At 50.4% G+C, this 25,687-nt stretch overlaps 2 protein-coding genes across 5 annotated transcripts; both read right to left on the reverse strand.

The window, feature by feature from the left end:
• On the reverse strand, window positions 1–8,750 carry SLC37A4 (solute carrier family 37 member 4). 2 transcript variants are annotated; one of them, XM_075172762.1, is made up of 8 exons: window positions 8,306–8,604; window positions 7,955–8,187; window positions 6,375–6,618; window positions 4,895–5,053; window positions 4,416–4,501; window positions 3,350–3,463; window positions 1,796–1,934; window positions 1–1,505 (listed from the first exon to the last, which is right to left on the reverse strand). In XM_075172762.1, exons 1-8 carry the CDS (start codon window positions 8,451–8,453, stop codon window positions 1,339–1,341), a joined length of 1,290 nt encoding a protein of 429 aa, XP_075028863.1. In that variant the 5' UTR covers window positions 8,454–8,604; the 3' UTR covers window positions 1–1,338. The 2 variants fall into 2 exon arrangements, with proteins under 2 accessions (XP_075028863.1, XP_075028864.1); XM_075172763.1 differs by lacking the exon at window positions 6,375–6,618 and having other exon boundaries at window positions 8,306–8,750.
• HYOU1 (hypoxia up-regulated 1) lies at window positions 8,751–25,448 on the reverse strand. Of its 3 annotated transcripts, none has more exons than XM_075172760.1 (24): window positions 25,340–25,448; window positions 23,838–23,931; window positions 22,484–22,562; window positions 22,042–22,196; window positions 21,860–21,936; window positions 20,722–20,903; window positions 20,014–20,129; window positions 19,061–19,244; window positions 18,485–18,619; window positions 17,506–17,588; window positions 17,274–17,406; window positions 16,757–16,944; window positions 16,346–16,484; window positions 16,173–16,233; window positions 15,323–15,405; window positions 14,527–14,715; window positions 14,169–14,368; window positions 13,915–14,002; window positions 13,165–13,287; window positions 12,670–12,803; window positions 12,075–12,159; window positions 11,318–11,570; window positions 10,364–10,447; window positions 8,751–9,824 (listed from the first exon to the last, which is right to left on the reverse strand). In XM_075172760.1, the coding sequence occupies exons 1-24, from the start codon at window positions 25,359–25,361 to the stop codon at window positions 9,763–9,765; spliced, it is 2,949 nt and encodes a 982-aa protein (XP_075028861.1). In that variant the 5' UTR covers window positions 25,362–25,448; the 3' UTR covers window positions 8,751–9,762. The 3 variants fall into 3 exon arrangements, with proteins under 3 accessions (XP_075028861.1, XP_075028860.1, XP_075028862.1); XM_075172759.1 differs by lacking the exon at window positions 25,340–25,448 and adding an exon at window positions 24,250–24,672; XM_075172761.1 differs by lacking the exons at window positions 23,838–23,931; window positions 25,340–25,448 and having other exon boundaries at window positions 22,432–22,500.
• Between the last annotated feature and the right edge of the window lie 239 nt (window positions 25,449–25,687).

Genomic DNA, 25,687 nt, shown 5'->3' on the forward strand with positions numbered 1-25,687 from the left:
TTGTGACACTGCTCCATTTTTATTTCACAGACAGCAGAAGATCATATAATTAAGTACAAAATGTAATTCACTTCCATTGTTTTAATTAAGGCTGGCTACCTACTCTTGCAACCAAGCTGTTCAGCAAAGTACCCGCATGCAGGTTCTTCACGAGTTGAACTTGCCTCTTCCAGGACCCTAATGCAGTAAAGAATATTCAACAAAAACGCGGTTAAAAACCTGAGTCTACTTATTGCAAAGAGTGCTGGGCCTGACTGCTCAAGGCTGCTGGCCGTCAGCAGCGGCTCTGCTAAGGCCGACTCTCGGACGTAGCCCGAGCCCCTACCCGCAGCCACGAGAGATGCAGCTCTTGACCAAAAACATCCTGGACTACGCACCTTGTACCGAAAAAATACAAGCCAATGCTAGAAATACGGGTTTTCATGAAACCCAGCTGCAGAAGTCGTGGGCCAGCGGTAGCTGCTGTCGCAATACCTGCTGCTGGGTCAGTTTTCCTGGCTGATTTGCAGAGCGCTCGCTACAAGCTGACTTGGCAGCAGCTGCCTCCCTTGCAGATCATTAACACTGTACACAGAAATCGCACCGGGCAGGATCAGTTCAACAGAAGGAGCTTCTCTAAATGCTCTCCCCTGAAGTGCCAAGAATTTCTTGGAAACGTGCCTATTTCTACGTGCTGCGGAGAGCCCTGCCACAGCACCGCATCAGCGTTCCACTTGTCCAGAGCAAAACACCACCCTCGCTCCTGACAGCTAATCCTGGGTAAAGCTGAAGCCACGCTGCTCTCAAATCAGCCGCGAGGCCGAACTGTAACAATCATCATTCACTACTTTTTGTCACTGTTCCAGGGCCGAGAGCGTGCGCAGGGAGCTCACGCCTAAGTAAGGTGTAAGCTCACGCTTACAGCAGCTGGACGGGATGAACGAACGCGGCCAAGGCTCGCTTCAGCACCACTGAACAACGAGGCTGAATTGACAGTTAGTGGCAGAGACGAACAGTAAGGACAAAACTAAATGTGACAGCACTTGAAGCCAGTCATTTTAGAGTACCTTTGGTGGAGAAGCTCAGGCTGCGAAGCCTGCTTGCTTCACCAGCAGTGCTGTGAGAAAAAGGTACAGTAAAATCATTGCAAATGTAAACTAGCTGAATTATCACATCTCGAGGGAAAAAGTGATTGGTAGCAAGAACCTTGTGCCCTCAGGCACGTGACAGTGGTCGAGAAATTGAGACATTTTTATCTAGGTTGCAGCAATAGGTAAACTCACTCCTAGGCCAGTTAAACAAAGAACGAGCATCATTCACGTCGGTGTGGGAGCATCCTTTTCACCAAGCAGCTTATCCTCAGTCAGCCTTCCGGGGAACCCGGCCCATCTTGGTGCGGATGTTCCGCAGTAAGAAGAAAGCCACCGTGCTACCGGTACAGGTGATTTCGGCTACCCAGAAGGCTGTGGCCCAGCTGTAGTGCTTGGCAATGGTACTGAAGGGTAGTCCAGCCAGAAAACCCCCAACTGTAAGGAAAAACAAACAGACAACTAGCAACGTTTGAGCGTCTCAAATTTTATCTGCCAATACTTGGGTTTGCATGTATAAAAATTCCTCGGGCCTGGTTTGCACTTAAGGCACAAGGCAAAAACCTGGCAGGTACAGCAGGAAACATCCCTGAGGCTTCCAGCTCTATTATCGTTGCCTCTTAGGTGACTTCCTGTGATCAGTAACTTGGCACCCAGGGGCTAGACCATGCTTCACCAAGAACACACTCGGCTTTTGTTTGTTTTTCAGGGAAACGGGCATTACTCACCGTTGGCCATGAGGGCCACTATGGCGTGGGAGGTGCCGCAAAGGTTGGCAGGGGCACTTTCGTTGGCTATAACCCCAAACAGAGCGATCGGCCCATACGAGGAGAACCCGAACACAGCTCCCAGAGTCAGGATCCACAGCTGTCAAAACAAGTTAAGATCAGAAACAGGATCTGCGCGTCTCACCACTGTCAGTCAGCAGCTGCTGACAAATCTCAGACCCTATGCACAGTATGAAGGGGTTTTGACATTTTCGGGCTGACATCAGCTCCCTGGCCTGCAGACAGAAGAGCTCAAGTCTGTGACAGACCCCACATACAGCGCAGCTGCACCTCCACCACACTGTCTTGTTAGCCAGTGCAAGCTCTCCTCTCTCCTACACTTCTGCCCCCTACAGCGTGTACACACGATATGCGCTGTTTTGCAAGAAAGAACCAGAACATCGAAGAGAGATGGGCAACGAGCCCGTGAAATGACACGAGAGAGCTGTGAACCGAGTTCCTTTAAAAAATCATCCTGGAGACACCAACTAAAAGCTTTTCTCATTTTAGATGCAAGCGACTGATCAGAGCATCTTCATTTGTGAGTAGCCACTATCTGATAACCTCTATGTTCCTAAACAAACATAGAAACAAACCAAAAAAACCCCGACAGTCTGAACTTCAGCGTTAGCTTACGCTCTAAAGAAAACTACCTGGCTCAGCATTTATCAGTCACTTGTGAAAGGACAACAAAGGATAAGTAACTTGACCATCTCAAGATTACAGCATGCTTTTCAAACTATAAACACCATTTCGAGATGCCCAGAAGGAAGTAAGTGCCATCTTATTTTCCAGATGGGAAACAGAACCAAAGAGTTAGGAAAACACCTGCCAAAGTTAAGCAGGAAGGCATCTGCAGGAACAGAATCGTTCCTCCGACCTCACTCACAAGACCCCTTAACTGGCTACATTTTACCTGATCAACAAATGTCCTCAGAACCTTCTCTATAAGAACTTAAAGATTTTATATTCAGACTTTTAAAGTCAGCTAGTGTAATCAAGTGATTACAAGAAAAGGTTTCTTTTACAAAACTTACAGTAATCTTCTCAATGCCCTGGTTCTAAGTTCTGGAGCGCTAACCGACCTCCCAGGACAGGAAAAAGGCAGATCAGCAAAAGCAGAAACAGGCAAAGGGAGAAAAAATGCAAGGCAGAAACCTCATGTTCTTTTAGGCCTGTAAGATCAGCTAGAGGTTGCAAGGCTACAGTCCAGAAGTGATTTTCCTGAAGAAGAAAAAAAAGGAGAGGAGAAAAGAGGTTTCATTTATTTAGCAATCATTAGGGCAGATGCAAGTCATATCTACGCTATAGCCGGTAACGCAGGCTACCCAAGCCAACTTAGGCAGCAGAAGCAGTCCAAACCAGACTAAGTTAGCCTGCTTCTCTGTAGCGCAAAGGAAATGCAAACTTACAGTTCTTGGGAAGGGTGAAGAAAACAGTCATGCTCCCTACCATCAAACTCCTTACCGTTACAGGGCCCTACAACTTATGGTCAGCTGCTCGTGCATGGATTACCTTGGGAGAATCGCCTGTGACCGTGACGCGGAAGAGAAACATGGACACGCACATCCCGGCCATCATGGAAAGCAGCAGCGCGTGCCGAGGATTCCCATAGCTTGACAGACCTGTCTGTAACACAGGAAGGGAAACTGAGGGTCAGAAACTGGAAGGACTCCCCTTTTATACTCGTAGTAACTAACGCCGTCCACACAGCCTAGTCAGAAACACGGATGGCGCATCAAAAGCACACCTTTTAGCAAGACTTCTTGGTTTGGTTTAAGGACTGCCCGCAGTCAAACTGTGCTAAACCAGAAGCTCTTAGTGATGAATGATACTTCTGTTATCAACTGCGCCCTATTTCCACCCTGAATTTGGCTTCAGATCCCACCACTGCATTTTAGTGTGGGTTTTTTTTCAGCCAGAAGACAACTGTCAACAACCAGATCTCTTTCAACACGGAAATCTGGAGAGCACAGTAAGCCAACAGATTAAACAGATCAAACATCTTAAACCTGACAGGCGTATCGCAGTCCCTAACATTGGCATACATATTTCCCAACACCTTCAAGGGTGTTCAGCACTTGTCCTCGTGCACACAGCAGAACTGGGTACGGGCCTATCTCTCAGCTGTACCACGCAGCTGAGCACCACCCTGACTGAGCACCTTAGTTAAGCTGTTGAGATGGGTCGTGTCCCTCCCAACCTACCTCCGCATGAAGGGAAAGAGATGGGTTAATCAAGAATGGTCGGATTTTCAAAAGTCCCAATTCAAAGCAGGATAGTTTAGACACAGAACTGCATCCAAAAGAAGAGCTTGGGAAGACAGAAGAGAGAAACATGGTACTGAGAATGGCTGTTTTCTAGCATGAGGCAGCAGCTCCCTACCTCTGCATTCTGGCTATCCTGAATCTCCAGAGCAACATAAACAAGGGGAGCATTCTGCTCCGCTACTGGGGGGCGGGGGGTGGAATCATCTTTAATTACTCACGAAGGAAGACAAAAACAAAGGTAAAAATTCTGAAGCAGCTCAAATTGATGCTGTGTCAACTGGCCAGCACACCTGAGGGTCCAGATTACTTACTCTTGCTACCGCTCTGTCAGAAAGGTATCCAGCAGCAATGCTTCCCACCAGACCCCCGATCTCCAAGGCACTCATGTAGGAACTACCTGGAATGTAGGTGAAGCAAAGAACAGGCCATCAGGTTTGGTCACAACGGCAAAGCTGCTGCATGCTTTAGACCAAGCTCAACTGCTATCAGCTCACCATGAGCTCAGAGTAGCTCTGCTGGACAAGACCCTCCAGCTCATCCTCGTACAGGAATGCCCGTCTACCAGTCCCAGGAGGGCCCTGGCACAAGACAGCACTGGGGCACTCGGCGCATGCAGGAACATCAGCGAGTTATTTCAATAACTACGTGTATCTAAACGGACAGGTAGGAGGTAAGCAAACAAGTCCCTCAGGTGGAGGTGCCCGTGTCCTTTGGCTGTACCCAGTCGAGCTTTCTGCCACACCTCCCAAACTGCAGCCACAGAGCTTAAAAATGCAGCTTTGCATCTTACCCACAAGCATGGATTGTCCCCTCTCCTGGATCAGGAAGAGCTGTCCCCAGTCGGTACAGCACGTTTTCACTCCAAAAACGACCAGGTATCCTGTTGAGAGCACCCAGAGGTACGGCGAGAGCAGCAGCTCTGTCAAAGTGCTATTATCGCTGGAGGAACCTGTAAGGAAGATCAGGAGGAACGTTACTACTGCTTGAGCATAGCTACTGAACCACAGCAACTCAGCGGCACTACAGACGCATCTGCAAGCAGGATTCATGCATAAGGACATCCTTACAGAGGGAGATATTCGTAGCTACTGGTAGTGAATGGCTTCACCTCCCCCTTGTTCTGGGTTTTCTGTGATTTCAGAATCTTTTCTGTCAATTTATTCTACATTCATTAAAGATTTCAAAAGAATAATCAAAACACTACTCCCAGTAATTTTCTGTACTGTGGTTGCCAATAATCCCTTCACAAAGGTTGTTAGAAAAACGATCTGCTTCTCCAGATTTTGTGCTAGTGTTTTTAAATTCTGCCCTTGAAAGCCGCTACATAGACCCAAACAACGATGCTGACTTTCAGGTGCTACCTTTATTTTTGCATCAGTCATGCAAGAACGCCTACAAACCTACCCTCCCCAGAGAACACCCTGGGGAAGCAATATTGGTTTTGTACACAAAGAGGTCAAGTCTAGCAGCACAGGCGTCACAGGACAGTGTGGAAGGTAGGCTGAATTTCCACTGGCCTTTAACACCCCACAGCAAACCTCTGTTGCAATTCCCCTCTACCTGTTCTGCTTTCAGAGGAGCACCACACTCAGTGGTCTGAACAAACATTTATTAACTAGATGTCCTAGGTTAGGACAGAAAACACTGAGCAGAGTCCACCGCAAGCCAGGGGTCAAGAGAACCCGCGGCGGGGTGAGGGGAGAACTGCCCATCCTCTGGTAACATGGAGGAGAGGAAGGTCAGGCTTAGGGAAGCATTCCCTGCTGTTGCGTTTTCTCTCTCTCTCCAGTACCCCCCAGGAGACTTGGCTCACAGTCTAAGCAAATAAAGCCCCAAGAAAACGAGGGCGCTGTTAGTAGGAAGACATTACACAGATGGGGAGATGAAACAGCCAGCCGCAAGCGTCTCAGTGACGCACACACGGTCACTGGCAGGCCAAGGAACAGAACTAATTGGCGGTCAGGCTCTTCCTCTGCTCTGCTGCACTTTGCAGAGGCAGCCTCAGAAGCCCGTACACCGGCTCCTTCCCACAAGATGACACTGGGGCTCGGTTTATACGATTTATAACTTCAACAGAGCAGCTCGACAGTTACCAGAATAAAGCTACTGAAAACAACCCCTTACCCATATCCTGCCGAGCAGCGATTTCAAGAAATGGGAAGGTCGGAGGTCTCGGTACACCGAGAGCGACGCATTTGCGCCAGAACACAGACGGAAGGCACCGCACCTTCTCCCGCAGCTGCCCGCTTACAGTGAAGTCTCGTGCTCACCTTTCTTCCCTTTCTTGGCTCCTTGTTCAATGTTGGGTAGCCCAACATCCGACGGCTCGTTTTTAATCAGGACAAGGCAAACAAAAGAGACAACCACGCAGATGAAGCCAGAGAAGGACAAAGTCATGCGCCAATCGTAGTTCAGAGACACGAGAGCAGCGACAATGGGGCCTAAGCCTCCAGCCAAGTTCATGCTTGTAGACAGGATTGCCCACCAAGTCCCAAACTGGGAAGGCTCAAACCACTGTGCAACAACAAGAAAAACGGCATGAGGTCTGAGAAAGAGAGTGACGCCATAGCTGAAAATCCTCAACCAAGGCCGACGCTGTGGGTTTGGGGCAATTCAGACCCAGATCTACAGAAGCAGGTAAAGGGAGTGCCTAGTCTTCGCTACCTTAGTCATGCAGGGAACTCCAAATGTTACGCAAGTGTCAGCCACAGGAGCTTGACAGGTGCTCATACCACGAGGCAGGCTCAGAGTTATTTCCATTTACAGACGATGAGGGCGAGACGTGGGCCAGGAGAGGCAAATTTAAGAGCGCATGGTTCTGCGGACTCGCTTGCTAGCAACAGCGTCCTCCTGGAAAGGTCTGCTGGCCCAGGACCGTGAACTGATACGCAGAGAGTCACAGGGTAACTTTAGGACTCGCTGTTGCATTAAGTATCAGGCACGATCGGCTCTGCATTGCAACGTGCACTCAGAGCCAGAACCGCTTGGGTGGTGGCTGTTGGCAGGAAAACATCTGAGTGCTACATTCACAAACATCTTCAGAAAACACTATGTGTATTGTTTCTGTTATTAGGGAACTTCCTTTCTGTGCACACAACCATCCCGCACAGTCCTTTTCTCGCCAGCTAGATGAGGGTAGATGCCTCACAGAAGGGCAACGCAGTTGTTCATCTCCCCTCGTCCTGCAAGTACGCGCATTCCTGGATTTTACATCTTTCAAGAGAGGTTAGCACGCAGCTGACCTCCTTCCCTTCTGCCCTAGGGCAGAAATCAATCTGTTCCATTCAGATTGTCACAAAACCCAAATACACGCAGCTTAGAGGCTCGACTCACGCTGTTCCTCCATATGTTACCCGGTTTTCTACTTGAACAGCCTGCAGTTTGCAATTCCTGAGTTCCCTGAGCGTGCAGATGGAATTCTGCTCGTCGCTCCTTGCCCAGCAGCAAACCTCCGCAACGGCAAAGAGATGAGCAGACCTCTGTCTGCACGCTTAAAACACTGGATTCCAACAAATGATGTCTCTTACAGTGGAGAAGGTCTGCTACCAGGAGATGGTACTTATCAAACTGAGCGAGAATCGAGGCACATAAACGCAAGGGCTAACAAACATTTTGGATCTTTGCTAGAATAATAATTTGCAGAACCTCGTGCACGGAAACTTGCTCTGCAGGCAGAAGAAAGCACTAGTGTTTTCGACCTCCTTGGCTTGAAGGAGGCAGGAATAGGTGCGAGCTCCTCTGGATTCGGAGCAAGCGTTCCTGCAACGTGGTCTGCACAGTCCTGCTGCTGGGAGAGCTTGGAAGAAGCGCCGTGAGAAGCCTCCCCCCGCCGTTTCCAGCAAACACTTACTTTTCGCAGTATCTTCCCGCAGGGTGGCCAGCCCAGCCCCTGGGCCAAGCCGTTGAGGAACCAGAGCCCAGCAAAGGCCGTGACGGTGGAGCTCCAGGAGAAGACCACGTTGACCAAGCCCACCATCAGGAGGCCGGAGGAGAAGAGCCAGCGGGCGCTCATTTGGTCGGAGAGGACGCCGCTGACGAACTTGCTGATGGCGTACGCTGCGGACTGGCTGCTGGTGATGAGACCTGCGGCGGGGCAGAGCCCGAGACGCGCCTCAGCCAGGCGGCACGGCCACCTGCCCACCCGTGAAAGCCAGCACCGAGCAGGCAGGGCAGCGGGGGGCTCCCGGGGACCGGCACTCACCCAGCTCGTCCTTCCCCAGCGGCACCTCGGCCATGACGGCGGGCATGACGAACGAGAAGGTTTTGCGGTTGAAGTAGTACAGCGTGTACCCGACGAACATGGCCGCGAAGATCACGGCCCGGTACCGCCCGTACCCGCCGGCCGCCATTCCGCCGCGCTCCTCCGCCGCCAGGCGGGGACGGGACGGGACGGACAGACCGACCAGGCGGCTGACGGCCCGGCCCCGCGAGCCCGGCGGGCGGACGGCGCGGGCGGAGGGACCGGCGAGGGCGCCCCGCTCCTGCCGCTGCCCGGCCCCCACCGCCCCGCGCGGAAGTCCCGCCCCGCCCCGCCGCTCCCATTGGGCGCCGGGCCCCGCGGTCCGCCCCGCCCCGCGGCCCCGTTCCACCCCCGAGCACGCGCCCCGGCTGCGCCCGGAACAAACGAAACCGTTTCTGAGAGGCTGTCAGACAGTGTAATTTTTATTTTTGGTTGAAAAGGCCAAAATGGAGAACAACATCAGATGCACATTCACAGGCGTCCGCGTGAGTCGCTCAGGCTCCGCTCGTGCACGGCGGCAGCAGGACGGTTCCGGGGAGGCGGGGGCCGCGGCCAGGGCACGGCGGGTCACAGCGGAGCCGGTCCGGGACACAAGATGCAGAGGAAGGAGGACAGTCACGATCAGCTTCGCCAGTTTTGTTTTCGCCTACCCCTGTGCCTCCTCCGCGGGCCGTTACTGGTCGCTGTTCTGACTACAAGACGCGCTAACGCCTCTCTCCTCTCAGTCTCCTCAGCGTTCTTTCAGTGTTGCCGTTGCTGAGCTTTTTGTTTTATAGCAAACTATAAACAGAATCCTTTTGTCAAGGCTCAATTCACGGTTTTCAGACTCTGCTACAGAGCACGGATAGAGATGGTCTTAATGACAGCCTGGGAAATAGACACTTTCTTATCTCGAAGCACGGAGCATTCGCCTCCCCAGTTCTGTCCCACCGTCCCGTGAATCCAAATGAGAATACACCTCCCGCCAGCTGAAGTCACGCAACTTCTTTAAGCTAGGGTCTCATATGCAAAGACAACACCATCTCAGCTACATACGCTTCTGCATTAATCCCATTTATCTCACCAGAGGAGGTGTGGCACAGAGTTTATGTTCCGAGTTACTTCCTAAAGCTCAAGATGTTTCTTTACTGCTTTCTCTCCACAGAAAAGTCACTTTGGTGACTTCCGTACTGAAACTGAGACAATTCTCAGTGGGCACGCTGCCACCTTCAAACACGTAAGAAAAACAAAAAACAATTCACTAAGTTAGTAGCGGCAAAATCCCCAGAAAGAAAAAATAAAATTTACATCTCTATCCCATTTTGTTGTCAGACTGTTTGTGGTGTTCCATTTACATCATGACTAACCAGGTCCGTTATAAAAACAAGAAAGTAACCATGAAATAAATAGATGTTGACACTAGTGGGATTTCAGGGGTGTTATAACTCATCGTTTTTCCTGCTTTCTCCTCCAGCTTCTGTCTTCTTCCCTTTTTTGGACCCTGTGTAATGAAGTAAACTCACGTTACACACTGTAACAGTTTTTACAGCATACAAAGCAGCGCTGAAAGTCCCTGACATTCATTAGGTATTCCACCAAACTCTCAGTCTATGGCACAGAAGTCAGGGGAACAGCTTTGAGGACTGATACTCGGCTCCCAAGACCCGAAGACGTTACTGCCCTCCACCTGTTAAACATATTGCTGTCCTCACAATAGGACTGGCCAGATCAACACACGCCTGCACATCAGCTCTTTAACAAAGACAGGCTTACGGCTACAGGACCGGCCATAAACTGCAGTGACTGAGGCATAAAGCAGCTGCCGAGGCAGGAGGCAGCGGTACATTATAACTTCACACCAAACAATGAAAATGTAGGAACAGCGAGGAACCAAAATTTGTGTCTTCCTCTTTGCAGAATTAACAATTCCTTTGCAGTCGGGGGTTCTACCGTCTTGCTACCTCCTACAGCTAAAAAGATGGAAAGCAGCACACAGACAGCTTGCACTCGTAGCTACCAAGTTCCAGACCGTTTACCCACCAGTCTCTGATCCAGGCTCATCATCTATTGCTACTTTCTCAGCTGTAGGAGGTTCCTCGGCTGGACCGATATCCTCAGGTTTGTCTATGTTTAAAGCAGAAAGAAACAGCACAAAAGTTAAGGGAGAATACACAGGAGATTAGGTGCAGGGAGATGAGGTGACTAGCGGTGAGGTTTACAAACAAGGCAGCTGTGGTGCCTCAGCAGGACTGCAGTAATTCACTCTCACAGTGGATCTCTGTAACACTCAGAAGCATCCCAGAACTGCTCCCTATTTCTCACTGCCTCTGTCTGCCAGGCTTTATGTCCCTAGAAGCCCTGGAGATTCACTGGTTGCACAGGCAAGTCACCTTGGCACTGAGACTGTAAACAGGATCTCTCACTCAGGCCAGAGGAACCGGCAGGGAACTCTGCTGACAAACAGCAGTCTAGATTTAAAAGGACCAGAGTACTCAGATCCAGAGGATCTTAAAAAGTTCAGAAAACTGCAAGTCTTAGGGTCCCAAGAGATTTTTTTTTTTTTTCCTGGGGTCCATCTGAGCCACAAACCTTTCTCATCAACAGCTCATTCTGTTCCTTGATATAGGACACGACCTTGAATACTTGCTTTGGACACCCAGAACGGAATTGATGGCTTATCTTTCTTATAAGGCAGCCAGCCAACCAGACAGATATTGACTAACCGTCCTAGGAAGTTTACAAATACTTTCCTTTCCTTCACAGAAAAAAAAAAACCCAAAACTAAACAAACAAACGGTGGGGTGAAAAGGACACTGCCATAGGTGGATTTTCCCAGCTCTCTTTCAAAACTAAGAGGAGGATCATTTGATCTTACAGTTAACTATTGTCTTCACTTATGTAGCTCCCTTTCACTCAAGGCAGAGAGATACGAGTGTGTTACACTTGATAATTATACACTAGAAGTTATATACACGCTCCCCACCCGCTCCTTACCTTCTTGTTTCCCCTCCGTGGGAGGGATAGTGTTCTCGGTCTCAGAGGCTGCTGTAGCATTCTTGCCTGAATCGGTTTTTGTGGTGTTCTTCTCCTTTTTGGGTTTGGGTTTTGCAAACTTGGCCTTATTCAGAAGATACTGCACTTCCCTGTCCAGGGCTGCTATCTTGAGCTCTATATCTTTGGACAGCAGGATGGGTTTCTCAGCAGGAGAGAGCTTGTTCTGTTCAGCCAGTGTCTCGTTTTTCCAAATCTGTGGGATGGGAGGGAAGATGTGCTTTTCGGATGCTTTTTAGTTCCAGGAACCACTGTACACCACAGTGTCTCAAAGTCACCATTCCTGGGCCTTCTAACTTACTCGGGATGATGCTGCTCCCTGCTACATTTCCACTGGCTTCTTAGTTACCCAGACATGGGACAAAATGAAGAAACAGAACCCTCAAAATGCAGCGTCTGCTTTTAAAAACCGCAGCCAGATTACTGGGCTACTGTAATGGCCAGATTACTGGGCTACTACTACCACGCCTGGAGACAACTGTCCACAAGAACCATTATCCCCCCCACAAAGCAGTCTGGGGTCAAGCTGGGCATTAGAAAACACTGAAACACAGAAGAGGTTTGCTGGTGGCATGGAAACAAGACATGCACACTCTATTCCATCACCTTGAGTAAAGTACATGACCTGTTACTTTGGACAGGAAACACAACCCAAACTGCCATCCCCACCCTCCCCCAGCATCATTCGATCCTTTATTACCGTTGTTTCATTGATGGCTTTTTCCAGTGTACTCAGTTCCACTTGTGTGAATATCTGGTCAGACTCTGGAATCATTCGGGCTCCCCTTAAAGATAAGAAGTTTATTTTTGTTAAACCAAACAGACTGTACCTTGGCAACTCAGTGTTTACAGCTCCAGTAATCATAATAACAACTAGCCACTGCACATACCAACCAATTGGTACATTTTACATTTATGTCTCTTGCATCTGCAGGAAACAGAGTCCTAAATCAATCTCTGGATGCTAAGAATGGAATACAGAGCCAGTAAGTGCAGCTATCACAAGATTAGAAAAACAGGGACAATAGAAAAAGCTGAGGCCATAGGACCAAGAGGAAAAATCTGCTTGCAAATGGTATGTACAGCATTGGACTCTTCCTGTCCCCCCAGTTTAAACAGAGCTTGCATGCTCTGTTAACGGGTTCTGCAGAACTGAGCACCAGTAAGCAGGGTTTTGGTCTTCTTTTCTCAAGGAGCGCTGGTGACTTTCAGACCACATTCGATCTGGTCATGTTCTGTTGGCATCTCTTACATTATCAGCTGCATGACTCTCGTTCCCAACGGCTTGCTCTTACTTGAGAAAGATGGTTGAGTGGTTGAGCAGACTTTCCAGGGCAGCGAGGCGTTCCGGCCACTTTCTCCTTTCCTCGACACGGAAGAAGAGGTTCCTACAAAGCTTTTTCAGCTCTGAAAGCTTGTCTTTCAGCTCCTGCAAATGGGGGAGAGGAGAAAGGAGGCAATTAGTTTGCCCACTGTCTAACATTGTAAAGCTCAGAAGTTAAAACTACAGTTTTTGTTGTTCTCTCTATCAAATATACTATTTCAATACAGTAAGAAGAGCCATGTGACTAAGCTTTATGTGGAATCAACAGGTTACTGCTGAAGCTGTTAAAGACGCACCCATGGCTGGAAGAACTTCGTATTTTGTTCTGCGCATAACGCACTGAGGAAGCAAGAAACTTTCAAGAACCTGATTACAAAGGATCAAGATGGACCAATACTCTGTCAGTCTGTGTGCTCATTTCCATGGCAGTGATAGCAGACTGATATCCAGATACATGCAGCAATACCTTAGTTGCAGCTGCATAGCCCTCCTCCTCCATCCAACTGGAAGCCTCGCTAAGCTTTCTGGAAATTTCTTCTCTCTGCTCCTCTGTTGAGACAAACTGATACTCCTCTTGGTAAAGCTTGTCCTGAAAAGAACAAAGCAAGCACTCCCGTCAAATACCACTGAGCATAGAAGCATAAAACAACCAGGTCACCCACTTGCCCCTGGGCTGGGCTGTGAACTCCTGGGGTGCTGCCTGCACTGGGCAGGAGATTCTCATTCAACCCTCCCAGATCTGAGCTCCTGCTCCTAGCATTACCAGGAGCATGGCAGTAATACACCAGGTATATAGACACACGCGCACGCCAGGTATACGATGGTAAAGCTGCAACAACCATAATTTCACACGCACTTAACATTAGCTACCTCTTCTGCACAATAGTTCTTGAGAAGCTGTAGCTTCTTTACAGCCTGAGTACCATTGTTCCAAAACACACAGGTATGTGTACATAAGGGATACTGGGAACCCGAAGTCTACCATGTTAGACACGCTGAAGGAAAGTGTTCATTTTGTATCACGGAAACCCCCCCAAGTCCACATGGGCTTGGGAAGCCTAACGGTAGCAGAAAAAGTGACTGAAAGACGAAAGCTGGCTCTTCAAATCAGCTTCACCCAGCTCAAACAACTCCCCCGCACTCGGATCAGCCAAGCTGCCTAAGACACTTTTACCTGCTCTCCAGGAATTCTCATTTCTTTACATCCCTCTCTTACCTGGGTCTCAAAAATGAATGACTCCAAGCTGTTGGCCGATTTTTCTCTTTCCTGTTTCTCTAGATCTCTGACTGTCAAGTCTTGGAGTCTAACGTGCAAAAAGAACAGAAATCAAAGGTAGCAAAAGCGCCTTTAGATGAGCACCACATCATATACATCGGCTTTTGAGGACAGAAGCGCTACGTGAGCTATCACCAAAGCAATTCACTTCCTTTATCTAGAGCTTTAACCTAGCAGAGCCGTTTCAAACGTACTTTTTCATCGAGCTCTTCAGTTCATCCTCCAGCAGGTCAGGCACATCATTGACATCCAGTTCCATGGTGATCTCATGGACAAGCTTCTGCTTCTTGGGTGCTTTGATCTTCTTCTCTTCCTCCGTTTTGGTAACTGTGCTGTCACCAGAACTTTTGGACTGTTCTTCCTCTTTCGCAGTTTCTCTCTTTTCTTTGGGATCCTGTAACAGATAAAGTGTATTCTCAGGCAAGGGAGCAGATGTGCAGATTTTGCAACTTTTTTCCAAGGCAGGGCACTAACAGGGAAGGAATTCCACTGAGGAAATTCCACTTCTCAGACACGAAAATCACAGTCCCATTCCTTCAATCTGATGCTCACCTGAGTCTCTAATTTCTCGCCTTCTTCCTTTTTCTGTGACTCTGCTTTCGGAGGGGCAGTTTCTGCCTGACCTGGAGACTGCTGTTTCTCTTCTCCCTGCTCTTCACTGGCATCTTCAGCACTGCTTTTCTGGTCTTGTTTCTCCCCCTGCTCTTCTTTACCTGTTTCTGCTAGGCTCTCTTCTTCTTCCTGGTCATCACAGGCAAGTAAAGGGGAAACCAAACCAGTGTCTTTAATGTAGAAATTCTATGCAAAGGTTTCACAGAACAGATAATTCTCTGCAAAAAACGTATGTATGAAAAACAGCGCTCACAGTGACTGCTGCCATTAGCGAGGGACTGTGCTGAGCTAGAATATTAATTAAGAGTCACCTCAGTGCAGGACACAACTCTGTGACAAGGAGCTTTCGTCTCACTAGAAGGAAACCTAATCACTGCTGCCAGCATAATGGCAGCTGTGCCTATATGGCCCAGGAGAAAGCAAGGAGCCTGCTAGACACCTGGACAGACAACACGCAGGCAGAAACCTATCCATACAGCACCAGGACAATTTAGAAACAAGAGACTCCCCCAGAAACAAGTCCTGTAACGTTAGTCCACCGCTACTGGACTTGCCAGCAAAAGATCACAAGTTACTTTAAACGCACGCCACATGAAACTCAAGAGAAATAAAGCACTTTGTGAAAATATTTTAAATCCTGAGACGCTGCCAGACAGCTTTAATTCTGCTCACATGAATTGCTGCCTCTTTAGCAGCCATAGCAAGACCTCCCACTAGCAGTCACCCTAGGGCTCACCTGAACCGAGTCTGTCAGGTTCTCTCCAGTCTCTGGTGTAGAGCCACCACCCCCAAACAGGCTTGAGATGGTGTTTCCAAGTTCTGTCGATGGGAGACAAAAAAAATCCCGAGTATTATGTATCCAAAGGAGGAAGAAAGTAATCTTCAGCTCTCAGTTCTTCCCCTCACAACCATAATGATCACCAAGGAGCTCCCTTGGGGGTGTAGGTTAACTACATACACTCCGTAAACTCGTCCTTCCCTGACCTCACTTTGTGTTTTGTTGTGCACAGACAAGTGGGGCCCCTACCTCTGCTGGAATATGACCTGAAATTTGTAACTTTGACTAAAAAGCTTCAAGCTTCAACCTGTGGCTGCATTAACCATCCCTGCATCTCCCCTTCACCTCCAAACCACAGATTTCCAACTCCTTTTCATAGGGAAGTCTGTGCTCTAAAACCTGAGCAATGTGAAGCACAGATCAGGGCATCACAACCCAGACAACGAGAAGGGAGAATGCTACGGGGCTGTGGATGCAGGACTTCCCTTCAGGACAGATGTCCTGAAATTAGCAGCTGTGGCTGAACAAAGAGGAAGCAACTCCTATTTTTCAAGTTGCAATGCATGCCATAGTCGCCTTAGGAGCGTATGACATTTCAGAGCTCCTGGCAGCACCCAGAAGCCACTTGCAAAGGGATTTTAGGTATTTTGGAGCTGAAGACACGATCAGAGGCTATGGCTAACCGTTTAATTTCCACATCCCAAAACCATGGTGCTTGCTCTCCTCAAAGCGATTATATGCTTTAGTTATCCCAGCTACTGCAGGTAAAACACAACAGTCACTATGAGTATCAAAGTTCAGCATTTACTTGTCAGCGTTGACTCCTCCTCCAGCTTGTCTTCCACCAAGGTCTCAAACACAGACTCCACCTTGGAGAGGGGAGCACAGAATTAGTTTTAAGCAGGGACCATCAATACCACCGAGAGGGACAGAACTGGAAAATACACAGGCCGACAAACATCACAACAGGGTGGTGCTTACCCGGTCAAGACTTAGTACTCCACTCTCATCCATGTTGAAGTGAGCTTTGATGCCTTTGGATTCATAATCCGAGTGCTTCTTGAAACCATCCCCAACTCCCTTTAGCCTCACAGTAGTGAGATTGAGAGAACCAAAAATCCTGATGGCACAGAGGCAAAAGCAGAGAGAAAACTTAAGATGACAATGCTGCAGAACAGCTAACCACTTCTCACAGTCTGCAGTGACGGACGAATGCACAAAGCAAGGAACCAGCACGGTTCAGTTTGCTAAAGCACACACATCTCTGAGAACAGATCTGCAAATACGCACCGGTGGCCAGTCAGATTCATGGGCCTGCCTGCCAACAAAATTTTCCCGCTAGGCATATTGCACGCCATGGAGCTATCTGCTCAGATGCTTGCTTCAACTCACCGCATGTCATCCTGGTTCAGGAAAGACAGATCTCCATAGTTGACATAGAACTCAAAGTCATCTGTGTAGCGGTTGAAAGTGATAACTTTGCGCTGCGGATATGGCGCCATGCGCTGGAACAAAATCCTCTTGTTATGCTTTAAACTCTTGGATTTATCATCCTCCTCAACTTCACGAGTAAACTCCACCTGCATCACAAACAAAATATGACTCAGCAACTGCAAACTTCTTCTGTGGCATCTTACGTCAGAGGTTTCCACAGCGTTTGGCTGCTCTACCTCGTGCAAAAACTGGGGGAGAGGCAAGTGTTCCTCAACAGATGTTTCTATATGCCTGGCTTCTCGGATACGGCACTTCTACAGTAGGGCTGACTTTCTTCTGCTTTCTTTATTAGATTGGCAGAAAGATCTCCGTAACTTCCTTACTCAAAGGAATCCAACAGGTCACCTGGAACGCTTCTCCCAGCACAGCCCCATTTACCCATACCTTGCACAAGAGAAAGCAAGCCAAGGGTTACCTGGATAGGAAACACAGCGGCATCCCGAACAACGAAAGGCTTCACCTTAAAGGCTTTGCTCAGAGCAGCTGCCTGGTAGACTGCACCCATAGCAGCAGCCTCATCAGCATTGATATTCTTGCCCAGTTCTTCTCTATGAAGTGAAAAGCAACAGACGTCAGCTTTGCAGCCGCTGCCGTGAACAGCAACTTGTCAATAGGAGACAGACTAGAAGGGGACCTCACATACTCACTTGCCCACAGCTTTCAGCAAAACCTCCTGCACTTTGGGGACCCGTGTGGCACCGCCAACTAGAATCACCTGGTCAATTCCATCCTAGGGATTGGAAACAGTCACCTTGTCTTGAGAAAGCAATTTTGGAAAGCTAAGTTCAGGGCTTCCTTACACTCCTTCCCCCGTCACCACGCACTGACGTGGTGCTCTGAGAATACCCATGCTACGTCCTGCCGTCCCAGTGCACGTTAGTGCCTGACAGATCTCAGACAGGCTGACACAAGCCATGCCAACATGAGGAACCTGGAGTCAGGTCTGTCAAACAGGGACAACACGACCGCTGCTTCAAGTCACCTGAAACGTGGGACTTGATTCAAAATTAGACAGACTACAGTTTAATGCCAGAGGAGCCAGTGACTCGGACAGCAAGTTGGACCAGAACAGGCAGAAACCCAGACTCTGAGAGGTGACTCAGTGTCTTGCATTGAATACCGGAGCCCAAAGATGCTCAAGAGCATCCTGGCACCCTGGAAAATGAGCATTTAACAATGCAGTAAGTCTCTCCAAAGGACTGCGTGGCGCTTGGTCCAACTGCAGTCCGCAACAGGGCTTCTAAAGGGAGCGCTCAAAGGAGAAGACTGAACAGCAATAATTCTGTTTCCAGGCACTTTGAGATAAAACTTTAGAAGAGACACCGGAACCAACATCCAAGACAAAAAAAGGAAAGATCAGTGTTACAAACCTCCAGCCCAAGAGCAAACTTTTTAAACAGAAATGCCTCCTTCAAGTCCTTTGTTTCTGGTGCATAGCGCACGGAGTCGTGACAGACTCCTGCTTGACACCGCAGCAAGTAACACTCACCGCAAGTAACCTCTACAATAGCAGGCATCTGTACCTCTCAGCAGTGCTGATAACACAATCACTGATGCTCTGATCATGACACGACAGCAGCTCCGTACACAGAAACTTCCGTCGTCTTAATGCATTCCTAAACCTACCAGGTTCATCTCTGCGCTGCTCAGAGCCTGCTGCACAGGTCCTGGGACTCGCTGGAACAAGTCGGAGCACAAATCCTCAAATTCTTGCCTGGAGACCTTGGCCTTGAAGTCAATGTCATCTAGTAGACCCTCAATCTGTCCAGAAAAAAACCCGCCATAATGAAATTATTCGTGGCGCATTCTGCAAGCAAAATCTTTGCCTGACTTGCCCAGGGTGCAGAAAGTTCCAGCTTTCTTAACACACCTAGGACCTGACCGCACTCATCCGAACCCTACCATCGCTAAGGTGACGAGAGGATGGAACGTGGATATAATGGACAGCTCCTTTCAGTGCAAGTGTATTTACCGAACTTCACACGACTAACTCTCATCCAATCCGCTCATTTAATCAGCGGTTGTACTAAGTGGGCACAAGTTGAGAGGAACCACCAGTGCCGCCACCACCCCTGCAACACCAGGAGCGATGCCCTTCAGCGCACCGACACTGCAGAGGGACAGCGTTCCTACACACCTGTCCTTAACCCACCCCACCCTCAGTCCTGAAAAAGCTGGAAACCCCGTGACAGAAGGTCAGACCTGTGCCATGTGGTCAGCATTTGCGCTCAGGACAGTTTTCAGGCGGTTGGCCTCCTTCAGTAGTTTGGCCATGGCCCGGGGATTCTTTCGGACATCTTTTGAAGGGTGCTGATCATTAAAGAGCTTTGCCAAATAGTCCCGGAGACGAAGCTCCATCTCTAAACCTCCAAGAGTACGGTCAAACCTGAACAGAAGAACGAACAGAGATGTAACAACTTAGACTGAGCTGAAATACAAACAAACTTCATGTATTATTTCACAAATATGCAGAGCAGCGAGCGGTCAAAAGTAGCTGCAGTACTATCAGCTGTGATTGACTGTGAAAGAACACCACTTGTTCCAAAAACAACGCGTTATAATGAAACAAAGAAAAGAAAGATTCACCACCACAACAGCCTTTGAGCAGGAAACTTCATTATATTTACGGTAAAGGCCTTATTGTCAAGCACGTCAAACAGCTGAGAAGCCAAAGGATAACTGCCTCAGGTCCCAGGTAGTTTCTCAGAAACAGCAGTATAAATGTTTTGGAGCTAAAATTGCTGGGCTGGTGATTCACAACACCCCTCCTCCTTATTTGGCAAACGCACTGTATTTTCATTCCTCTCTAGAAGAATATTCTGATTTTTCAAACTGACATGCTTTACTTCTGTAAGATTACAGGAAATGGAATTACGCTAAAATGGCTTGAGGCTACGAAAAAGCAAGCCTGAAGCAAATTAAGTATACTGGTTGCCTCCTCGAATCCTGAAAGTTCTCAGTTACCTCCTGCACAAGACAGCAACACCAGAATTATTACCAACTGGACCCTTCTCACTCCAAACCTTTCCCACTCTGCCATCCAAATTACTGGGCTGAAGCCTCACTGCAAGATTCCACATTTAGAAGAGACTGCGAAACAAATGGTTTCTTTCCTGAGACCTGTGGGTTTTGTGCAACTCATGTTGAATTCTTACCCAATGCCCTGGATCTGCAATTGAGGTTGGGTTCCCGAGTCCTTAGTTTTCACTGTCTGATACGTAACAATAGTACAAACGGTGCTTCCTGCTCCCATGTCGAAAAACATGATATTCTGAAAAGAGAAGCTGGGACGGTGAAGCAGAAACACCTGGATATCCCCCATGAATAAGGAAAGAACCCACTGCTGTCCAAGCTTGATACAGGCCGAGACTGCCCGCACCCTAGCCTGGTTTTACACCGTAATGACAGGACTCGTACTTTGATCGAACACAGGAGATGTTCAGGGTCACGCTTAACACCAGCGGACAAGAAAACTTTCTTCATCCATTCCATAGATCAGAAAACAAAGCTTTGCTCTTTAAAAATTTCTTCAACCTCAAGAAAATCAAGTATTTCAGAGTCAGTCTTCCAATACCTTAGAAAAATCACTAATGCTATTCCCCCCCGCAAGGAACAAACACAGGTTTACAAAATGGGAACTCCCGGCCACCTGCCCTCACTCCAGAAGCTTTCAGGCTTCACCACATATTCACACAGGGTTTCATCTCTTCCTCTTGTTGATGAACACATGAGAACAGAGGAGACTGGTTGACTAGCAGAATCCACTTCCTCACAGTTAAGTCCTTTTGATTTTATCTGCAGCGCTTTCTCCCCCACATGCAGGCACTTGCACAGGGCTCTCCGCATCTCCCAACTGCACCTACCTGTGCGGTGGCATTGATGTCCTTCCTCCTAAAAACTCCATAGTTCAACGCTACAGCAGTGTTGTCATTTATCAGCTGCAGCACCTTCAAGTCGGCCATGCGAGCGGCGTGCAGAACTGCTCTCCTCTCCGCCTGGTTGAAGTAGGCAGGAACAGTGATCACCGCATCCTTGATGGGCTGCTCTGAAAGAGTTGCAGGGAACATGTTTTTCCATCAGTGTAGCCACGTGCAAAGACTCGTTATAATGGGGTGATGGTAGCAAAGCCAGAGAATCCAAGGTAAAGACTCGTACAGAATGCAATCCTGAAGCAGCCAGGATCATTAGGGATGAATCTATCTGTGCCCTGTTGAAACCAAGCAGACTTTGCAGATTCTCGCAAAGCCACGTGTCTACTGACCTCTCTTTCACACGTTAGGATACTCTCAAATGCTCTGGGATGCCTTAGATTTCAACAAATATTATCTTCATGGAGACTTGTTTTATCACTGGATTATGTTTGCTCTCCAGAGTAAAAAGTCTTTGGACTGGCTTTAGTATCAGTAACCAAACAACACACGGCCTCCTAGTAACAATGCAAGTCAAACACGTCAAGGAAATTCACCCAGTTTTCATTACTGTGCTATTTCACTAGCAACACAGCATAGAAAACGCATGATAGTCTCTTTATCTTAGTAATTATGTTAGTAAGTTTCACAACAGAGAGCAGTTTTTGTTCTTTAATTGTAGTTCAGCTCCAGCAGCAAGTCTCCATCCAGACGGGTTGCAACACAGACGTCAACAGAGTCACCTCCACCTTCCACTGCAGTTACCTGCCTCCGCTCTAGTCACACAAGCGAGCGAGAAAACACTCTACTCTTTCTCCAGAGATTGCCACAGTAAGGCTTCTTCACTGCAAGGTTGGGTGGGATCTGGGATGCCTGCCCCCAAGAGCAGGATTAAGACCCCAAACTCGCATCATATTAGAAAAAAATGACGACTTGATAGCTGCCAAGTCTTGCTTACAGCCTACAGCTGAAGAGACCCAACATCCTGTTTCTAAAAATCCATGGGTTTTCAAACATCTTCGGTCACTTCTCAAATCCTATAACAGACAAATACACACACACATACTGTAAGAAACAGCTAAATCCTTCCAACCTGCAAATTCCTCAGCCAGACCACGTGAATAATTCAGGACCATCCCCAGCATCTCCTCTGGCGAATACCGTATCGTTCTACAAGAAACAGACAGGAAAGAAAATTACAGCAACAACAGAGTCAGCTGTAGAAGCCTGGTAGCCAAAGTCCCACCCACAAGGAACGCAGAAGCAGCCACTTACTGGGAAAGCTTGAAGATAACGGTCTGCCTCTTCTCATCCTTCACCAGTTCATGCTCTGGGAATCGGGACTGGTACAGCGCCACGTGGGGATTATCGATATGCTTACCCAGTAGATCCTGAAAGTATCTGAATGCCACCTTGGGGGTCCTTATGGACTGCAGAAAGAAAAAGCACATCACCCAGCTGCATTTCTTCAGCTTTGCTGTTATCAGACAAACCTCCCCCAAACTATGTGGTGAACAGCGCTTGTTATGGGATTTAGGAGCACAAGACCGGTATACAAAGAGCCACTACAGAAAGCAAGTAACGCACCGAGGAGAAGTACAGGACAAGAAATAAAACTTCCTAGCTCAGTCATTTATCGCGAAGGACCCAGCAGTGGGAACATACATTCTGCGTACAGGAGCTGCAGTTGGCATGACGAGTAACAAGAACTCTTTACCATTCCTAGTGCACTATCACCAAAGAGACGCTCGTTCTCCTTCAAAGAAACAGCCACGGGTGTTTTCCTTCGTGACTCCCTGTGTAGAGAGCAATAAACCAGTCAAAACACGTAAACATTCAATACAGAGTCCCTAGTGAGGAAGGATGTTGTTTCCATTTCAGAAAGACTGAGGAAAGGTGTTCGGATACCACCTACGGAGAGGAAGGCCAGCCTCCGTTCATCTGAAGGGATGCAGCAGCAGCACCTCCCTTCAGAGCTTTCGTACCTCCTGATGTTCCTCGTGACGTGGGCAAATAACGTGCTTTACCAAAACATGGACAGACATCTTTCAAATTTACAGTCAAAGCTGCGGTGGGCAGATTGTTATTTTTCCCGTAACACAAGGGAACTTAACAAGAGGTGACTCATTTCTGCCCCAACTCATGCACTAGCACGCCAAGGTGAGTATTTCACTACGATAACTACGAAACAGCTTAAAGTTGTCCGCTAAGCTCAGTGCACGCTATCCACCTCCAAATGTCTCATAACACATTATCAACTCTCTAATGTAAGGCTACAACAAAATGACTTGCTACAAAGAAGAAAGGCTCACAAGTAGCTTTCTGGAACGTGCTGCTTTGTACTTAGACAAGACTTGCTTTATTTTTGCTTTCCTCCACCAGCGAGCAAAACGAAACAATTCCCTCATTCTATCAACGACTGCCAAGTTTCAGGGAGCTGGGTGAAAAACCCATTTATTATCTCTCAGTCTAGACTCCCAGAAAACGAGGATGTTCCTGACCGTACATCCTCTCCCAACCGCAGTGTTTTCATTCAGTGTCTTGGGGACAGGCTACAGCAACAGCAGCCAAGTGAAAGAAGCACTTTATTTGCTTCACAGATGAGTACGGGTTCTGAACAGCTGTGGCAAAACAAACCTGCCTCTGGGTTCCCTTATGGAGAACTGAGAATCAGGCTTCTTAACGGCATAGGCAAGAAGGTCATACTTCGCCCTTTCGCATTTGAACCACAACATATCCTAATCACGCAGGCTTTCGATTGCTTGCTTAAAAGGCCCCCAAAGTGCAACCAAGCACCCCTAAGGTAAGGTTAAAAACTGAACTGCCGCCCTACGTGCTATTCGATAGCTGCTCACCTGTGGTGGGAAGCAAGTCAGAGAATCCTGAATTAGAAGATGGGCTCGTTCCCCTCACAACAGTGGAATACCCTTAATTGAGCCCTCGTTACGCTACATCATTGCCTCCTCATGGCATTTGCAACGATGTCTCAAGCCCCAGCAAAACTGACAGAAGCCCCCCCCATTACATCTTCGGTATCAGCACTGGCATAGGCTAGAGAAACAGCTGCTTACTTGTTTAAGACGATCTCCATCGGCACCCCGGGTTTCACGATGGCAATCTTCATCGATTCGCTGCCCACGTCCACCGACATCACCGCCACAGGCTCTGTAGTACGTGAGGGAATGAAAAAGCATTCAGCAAGAACCTACCCAGCAGGAGACCAGAGTTCATCCCAGTACCGAGAGGCCCGGCCCGGGGAATAAAGCCGGACGGGCCGTTCGGAGGGAACCGCGGCGGGATGGTGCCGAAGCACCGAGCGGCAGCCAGCAGCTCCGAGAGAGAAGGGCAGCGGGCCGCTCACCGCCCCACGCCTTCCCCAAGAGCCGCCGACAAGCCCTCCCTCGGCCGGCCTCGCACCGTGAGCGCCCCGGCCCAGGCGGGAGAGGGCCCGAGAGCCCCGCCACCACCCCGCGCCCCACGTACCTGCGCCGGGCAGGCGGCAGGAGAGCAGCAGCCAGGCCAGCGCCCAGCAGGGCACCCGCGCCATCCTCGCCGCCGTCCCAGCCCGGCCCGCCCCGCCGGCAGGTGCTGCGGCAGCGGCCCCGGCGTCTCGCGCAACCCCCGGCCCGGACGCGGCGCGAGCTCATTGGCGCGGCCGCCAGCGCCAGGCCCCCGCACGCCAATCCCGGCGGCCGGCGCGCCCCCATTGGGCCACGTCGGGGGAAGCCGGAAGCGGGTACGACGGGAGCTTCGGTCCCATTGGCCGGGGGCGCCGGGGCGAGGCAACGGGGGGGCGGGAGGGGCGTGCGTGGGACGTCAGACGTACGCGTGCGCGCGCAACCGCACGGTGACAGAGCCACGTGCGGCCGCCTGTTGCAAGCGCGCGCGCCCTCTGGCGGATGAGAGGCGCCTCGCCGCCGCCAGGCCCCGACTCGATCTCGGGCCCCGCCCCGCCTCTGTCCCGAGCCCCGCCTCTGCCCCGGGCCCCGCCTCTGCCCCGGGCCCCGTCTCTGCCTCGAGCCCCGCCTCTGCTCCTGCCCCCAAGCCCCGCCTCTGCCCCGGGCCCCGCTCCGCCCCTTCCCCAGGCCCCGCCTCTGCCCCTGGCCCGAGTCCCGCCTCTGCCCCTGGCCCCGCCCCGTCTCTGCCCCTGGCCCTGCCTCTGCCCCGGCCCCGCCTCTGCCCCGAGCCTCGCCTCTGACCCTGCCCCAAGCCCCGCCTCTGCCTCGAGCCCCGCCTCTGCCCCGTGCCCCGCTTCGCCCCTTCCCCCGGCCCCGCCTCTGCCCCGGCCCCTGGCCCCGCCCCATCTCTGCCCATGGCCCCGCCCCGCCTCTGCCCCGGCCCCACTCCGCCCCTTCCCCCGGCCCCGCCTCTGACCCCCGTCCCGAGCCGAGCATCTGCTCCGAGCCCCGCCTCTGCCCCGCCCTGCCCCGCCTCTGCCCCGAGCCCCGCCTCTGCCCCTGCCCCCAAGCCCCGCCTCTGCTCCGAGCCCCGCCTCTACCCCGGCCCCGCCCCGCCTCTACCCCGGGCCCCGCCTCTGCCCCGAGCGCCGCCTCTGGCCCTGGCCCCGCCTCACCTCTGCTCCGGGCTCCGCCCATTCCCCGGGCCCCGCCTCTGCCCCGAGCCCCGTCTCTGACCCTGGCCCCGCCGCGCCTCTGCCTCTGGCACCGCCTCTGCCCCGGCCCCATTCCGCCCCTTCCCCGGACCACGTCTCTGCCTCGGGCCCCACCCGCCTCTGCCCCTAGCCCGGCCCCCGCCCCTGGCCCGGCCCCCGTCCCGGGCTCCGCCTCTGCCCTGGTCCCACCCCTTCCCCGGGCTCCACCTCTGCCTTGGGCCCCGCCCCTGCCGGGCACCGCCCTGCCCCTTCCCTGAGCCCTGTCTCTGCCCCCGGCCCCACCGCTGCCCCGGGCCCCGCCTCTGCCCC

Source organism: Calonectris borealis, chromosome 24 (assembly GCF_964195595.1).
Source record: "Calonectris borealis chromosome 24, bCalBor7.hap1.2, whole genome shotgun sequence".
Classification (NCBI taxonomy): domain Eukaryota; kingdom Metazoa; phylum Chordata; class Aves; order Procellariiformes; family Procellariidae; genus Calonectris; species Calonectris borealis.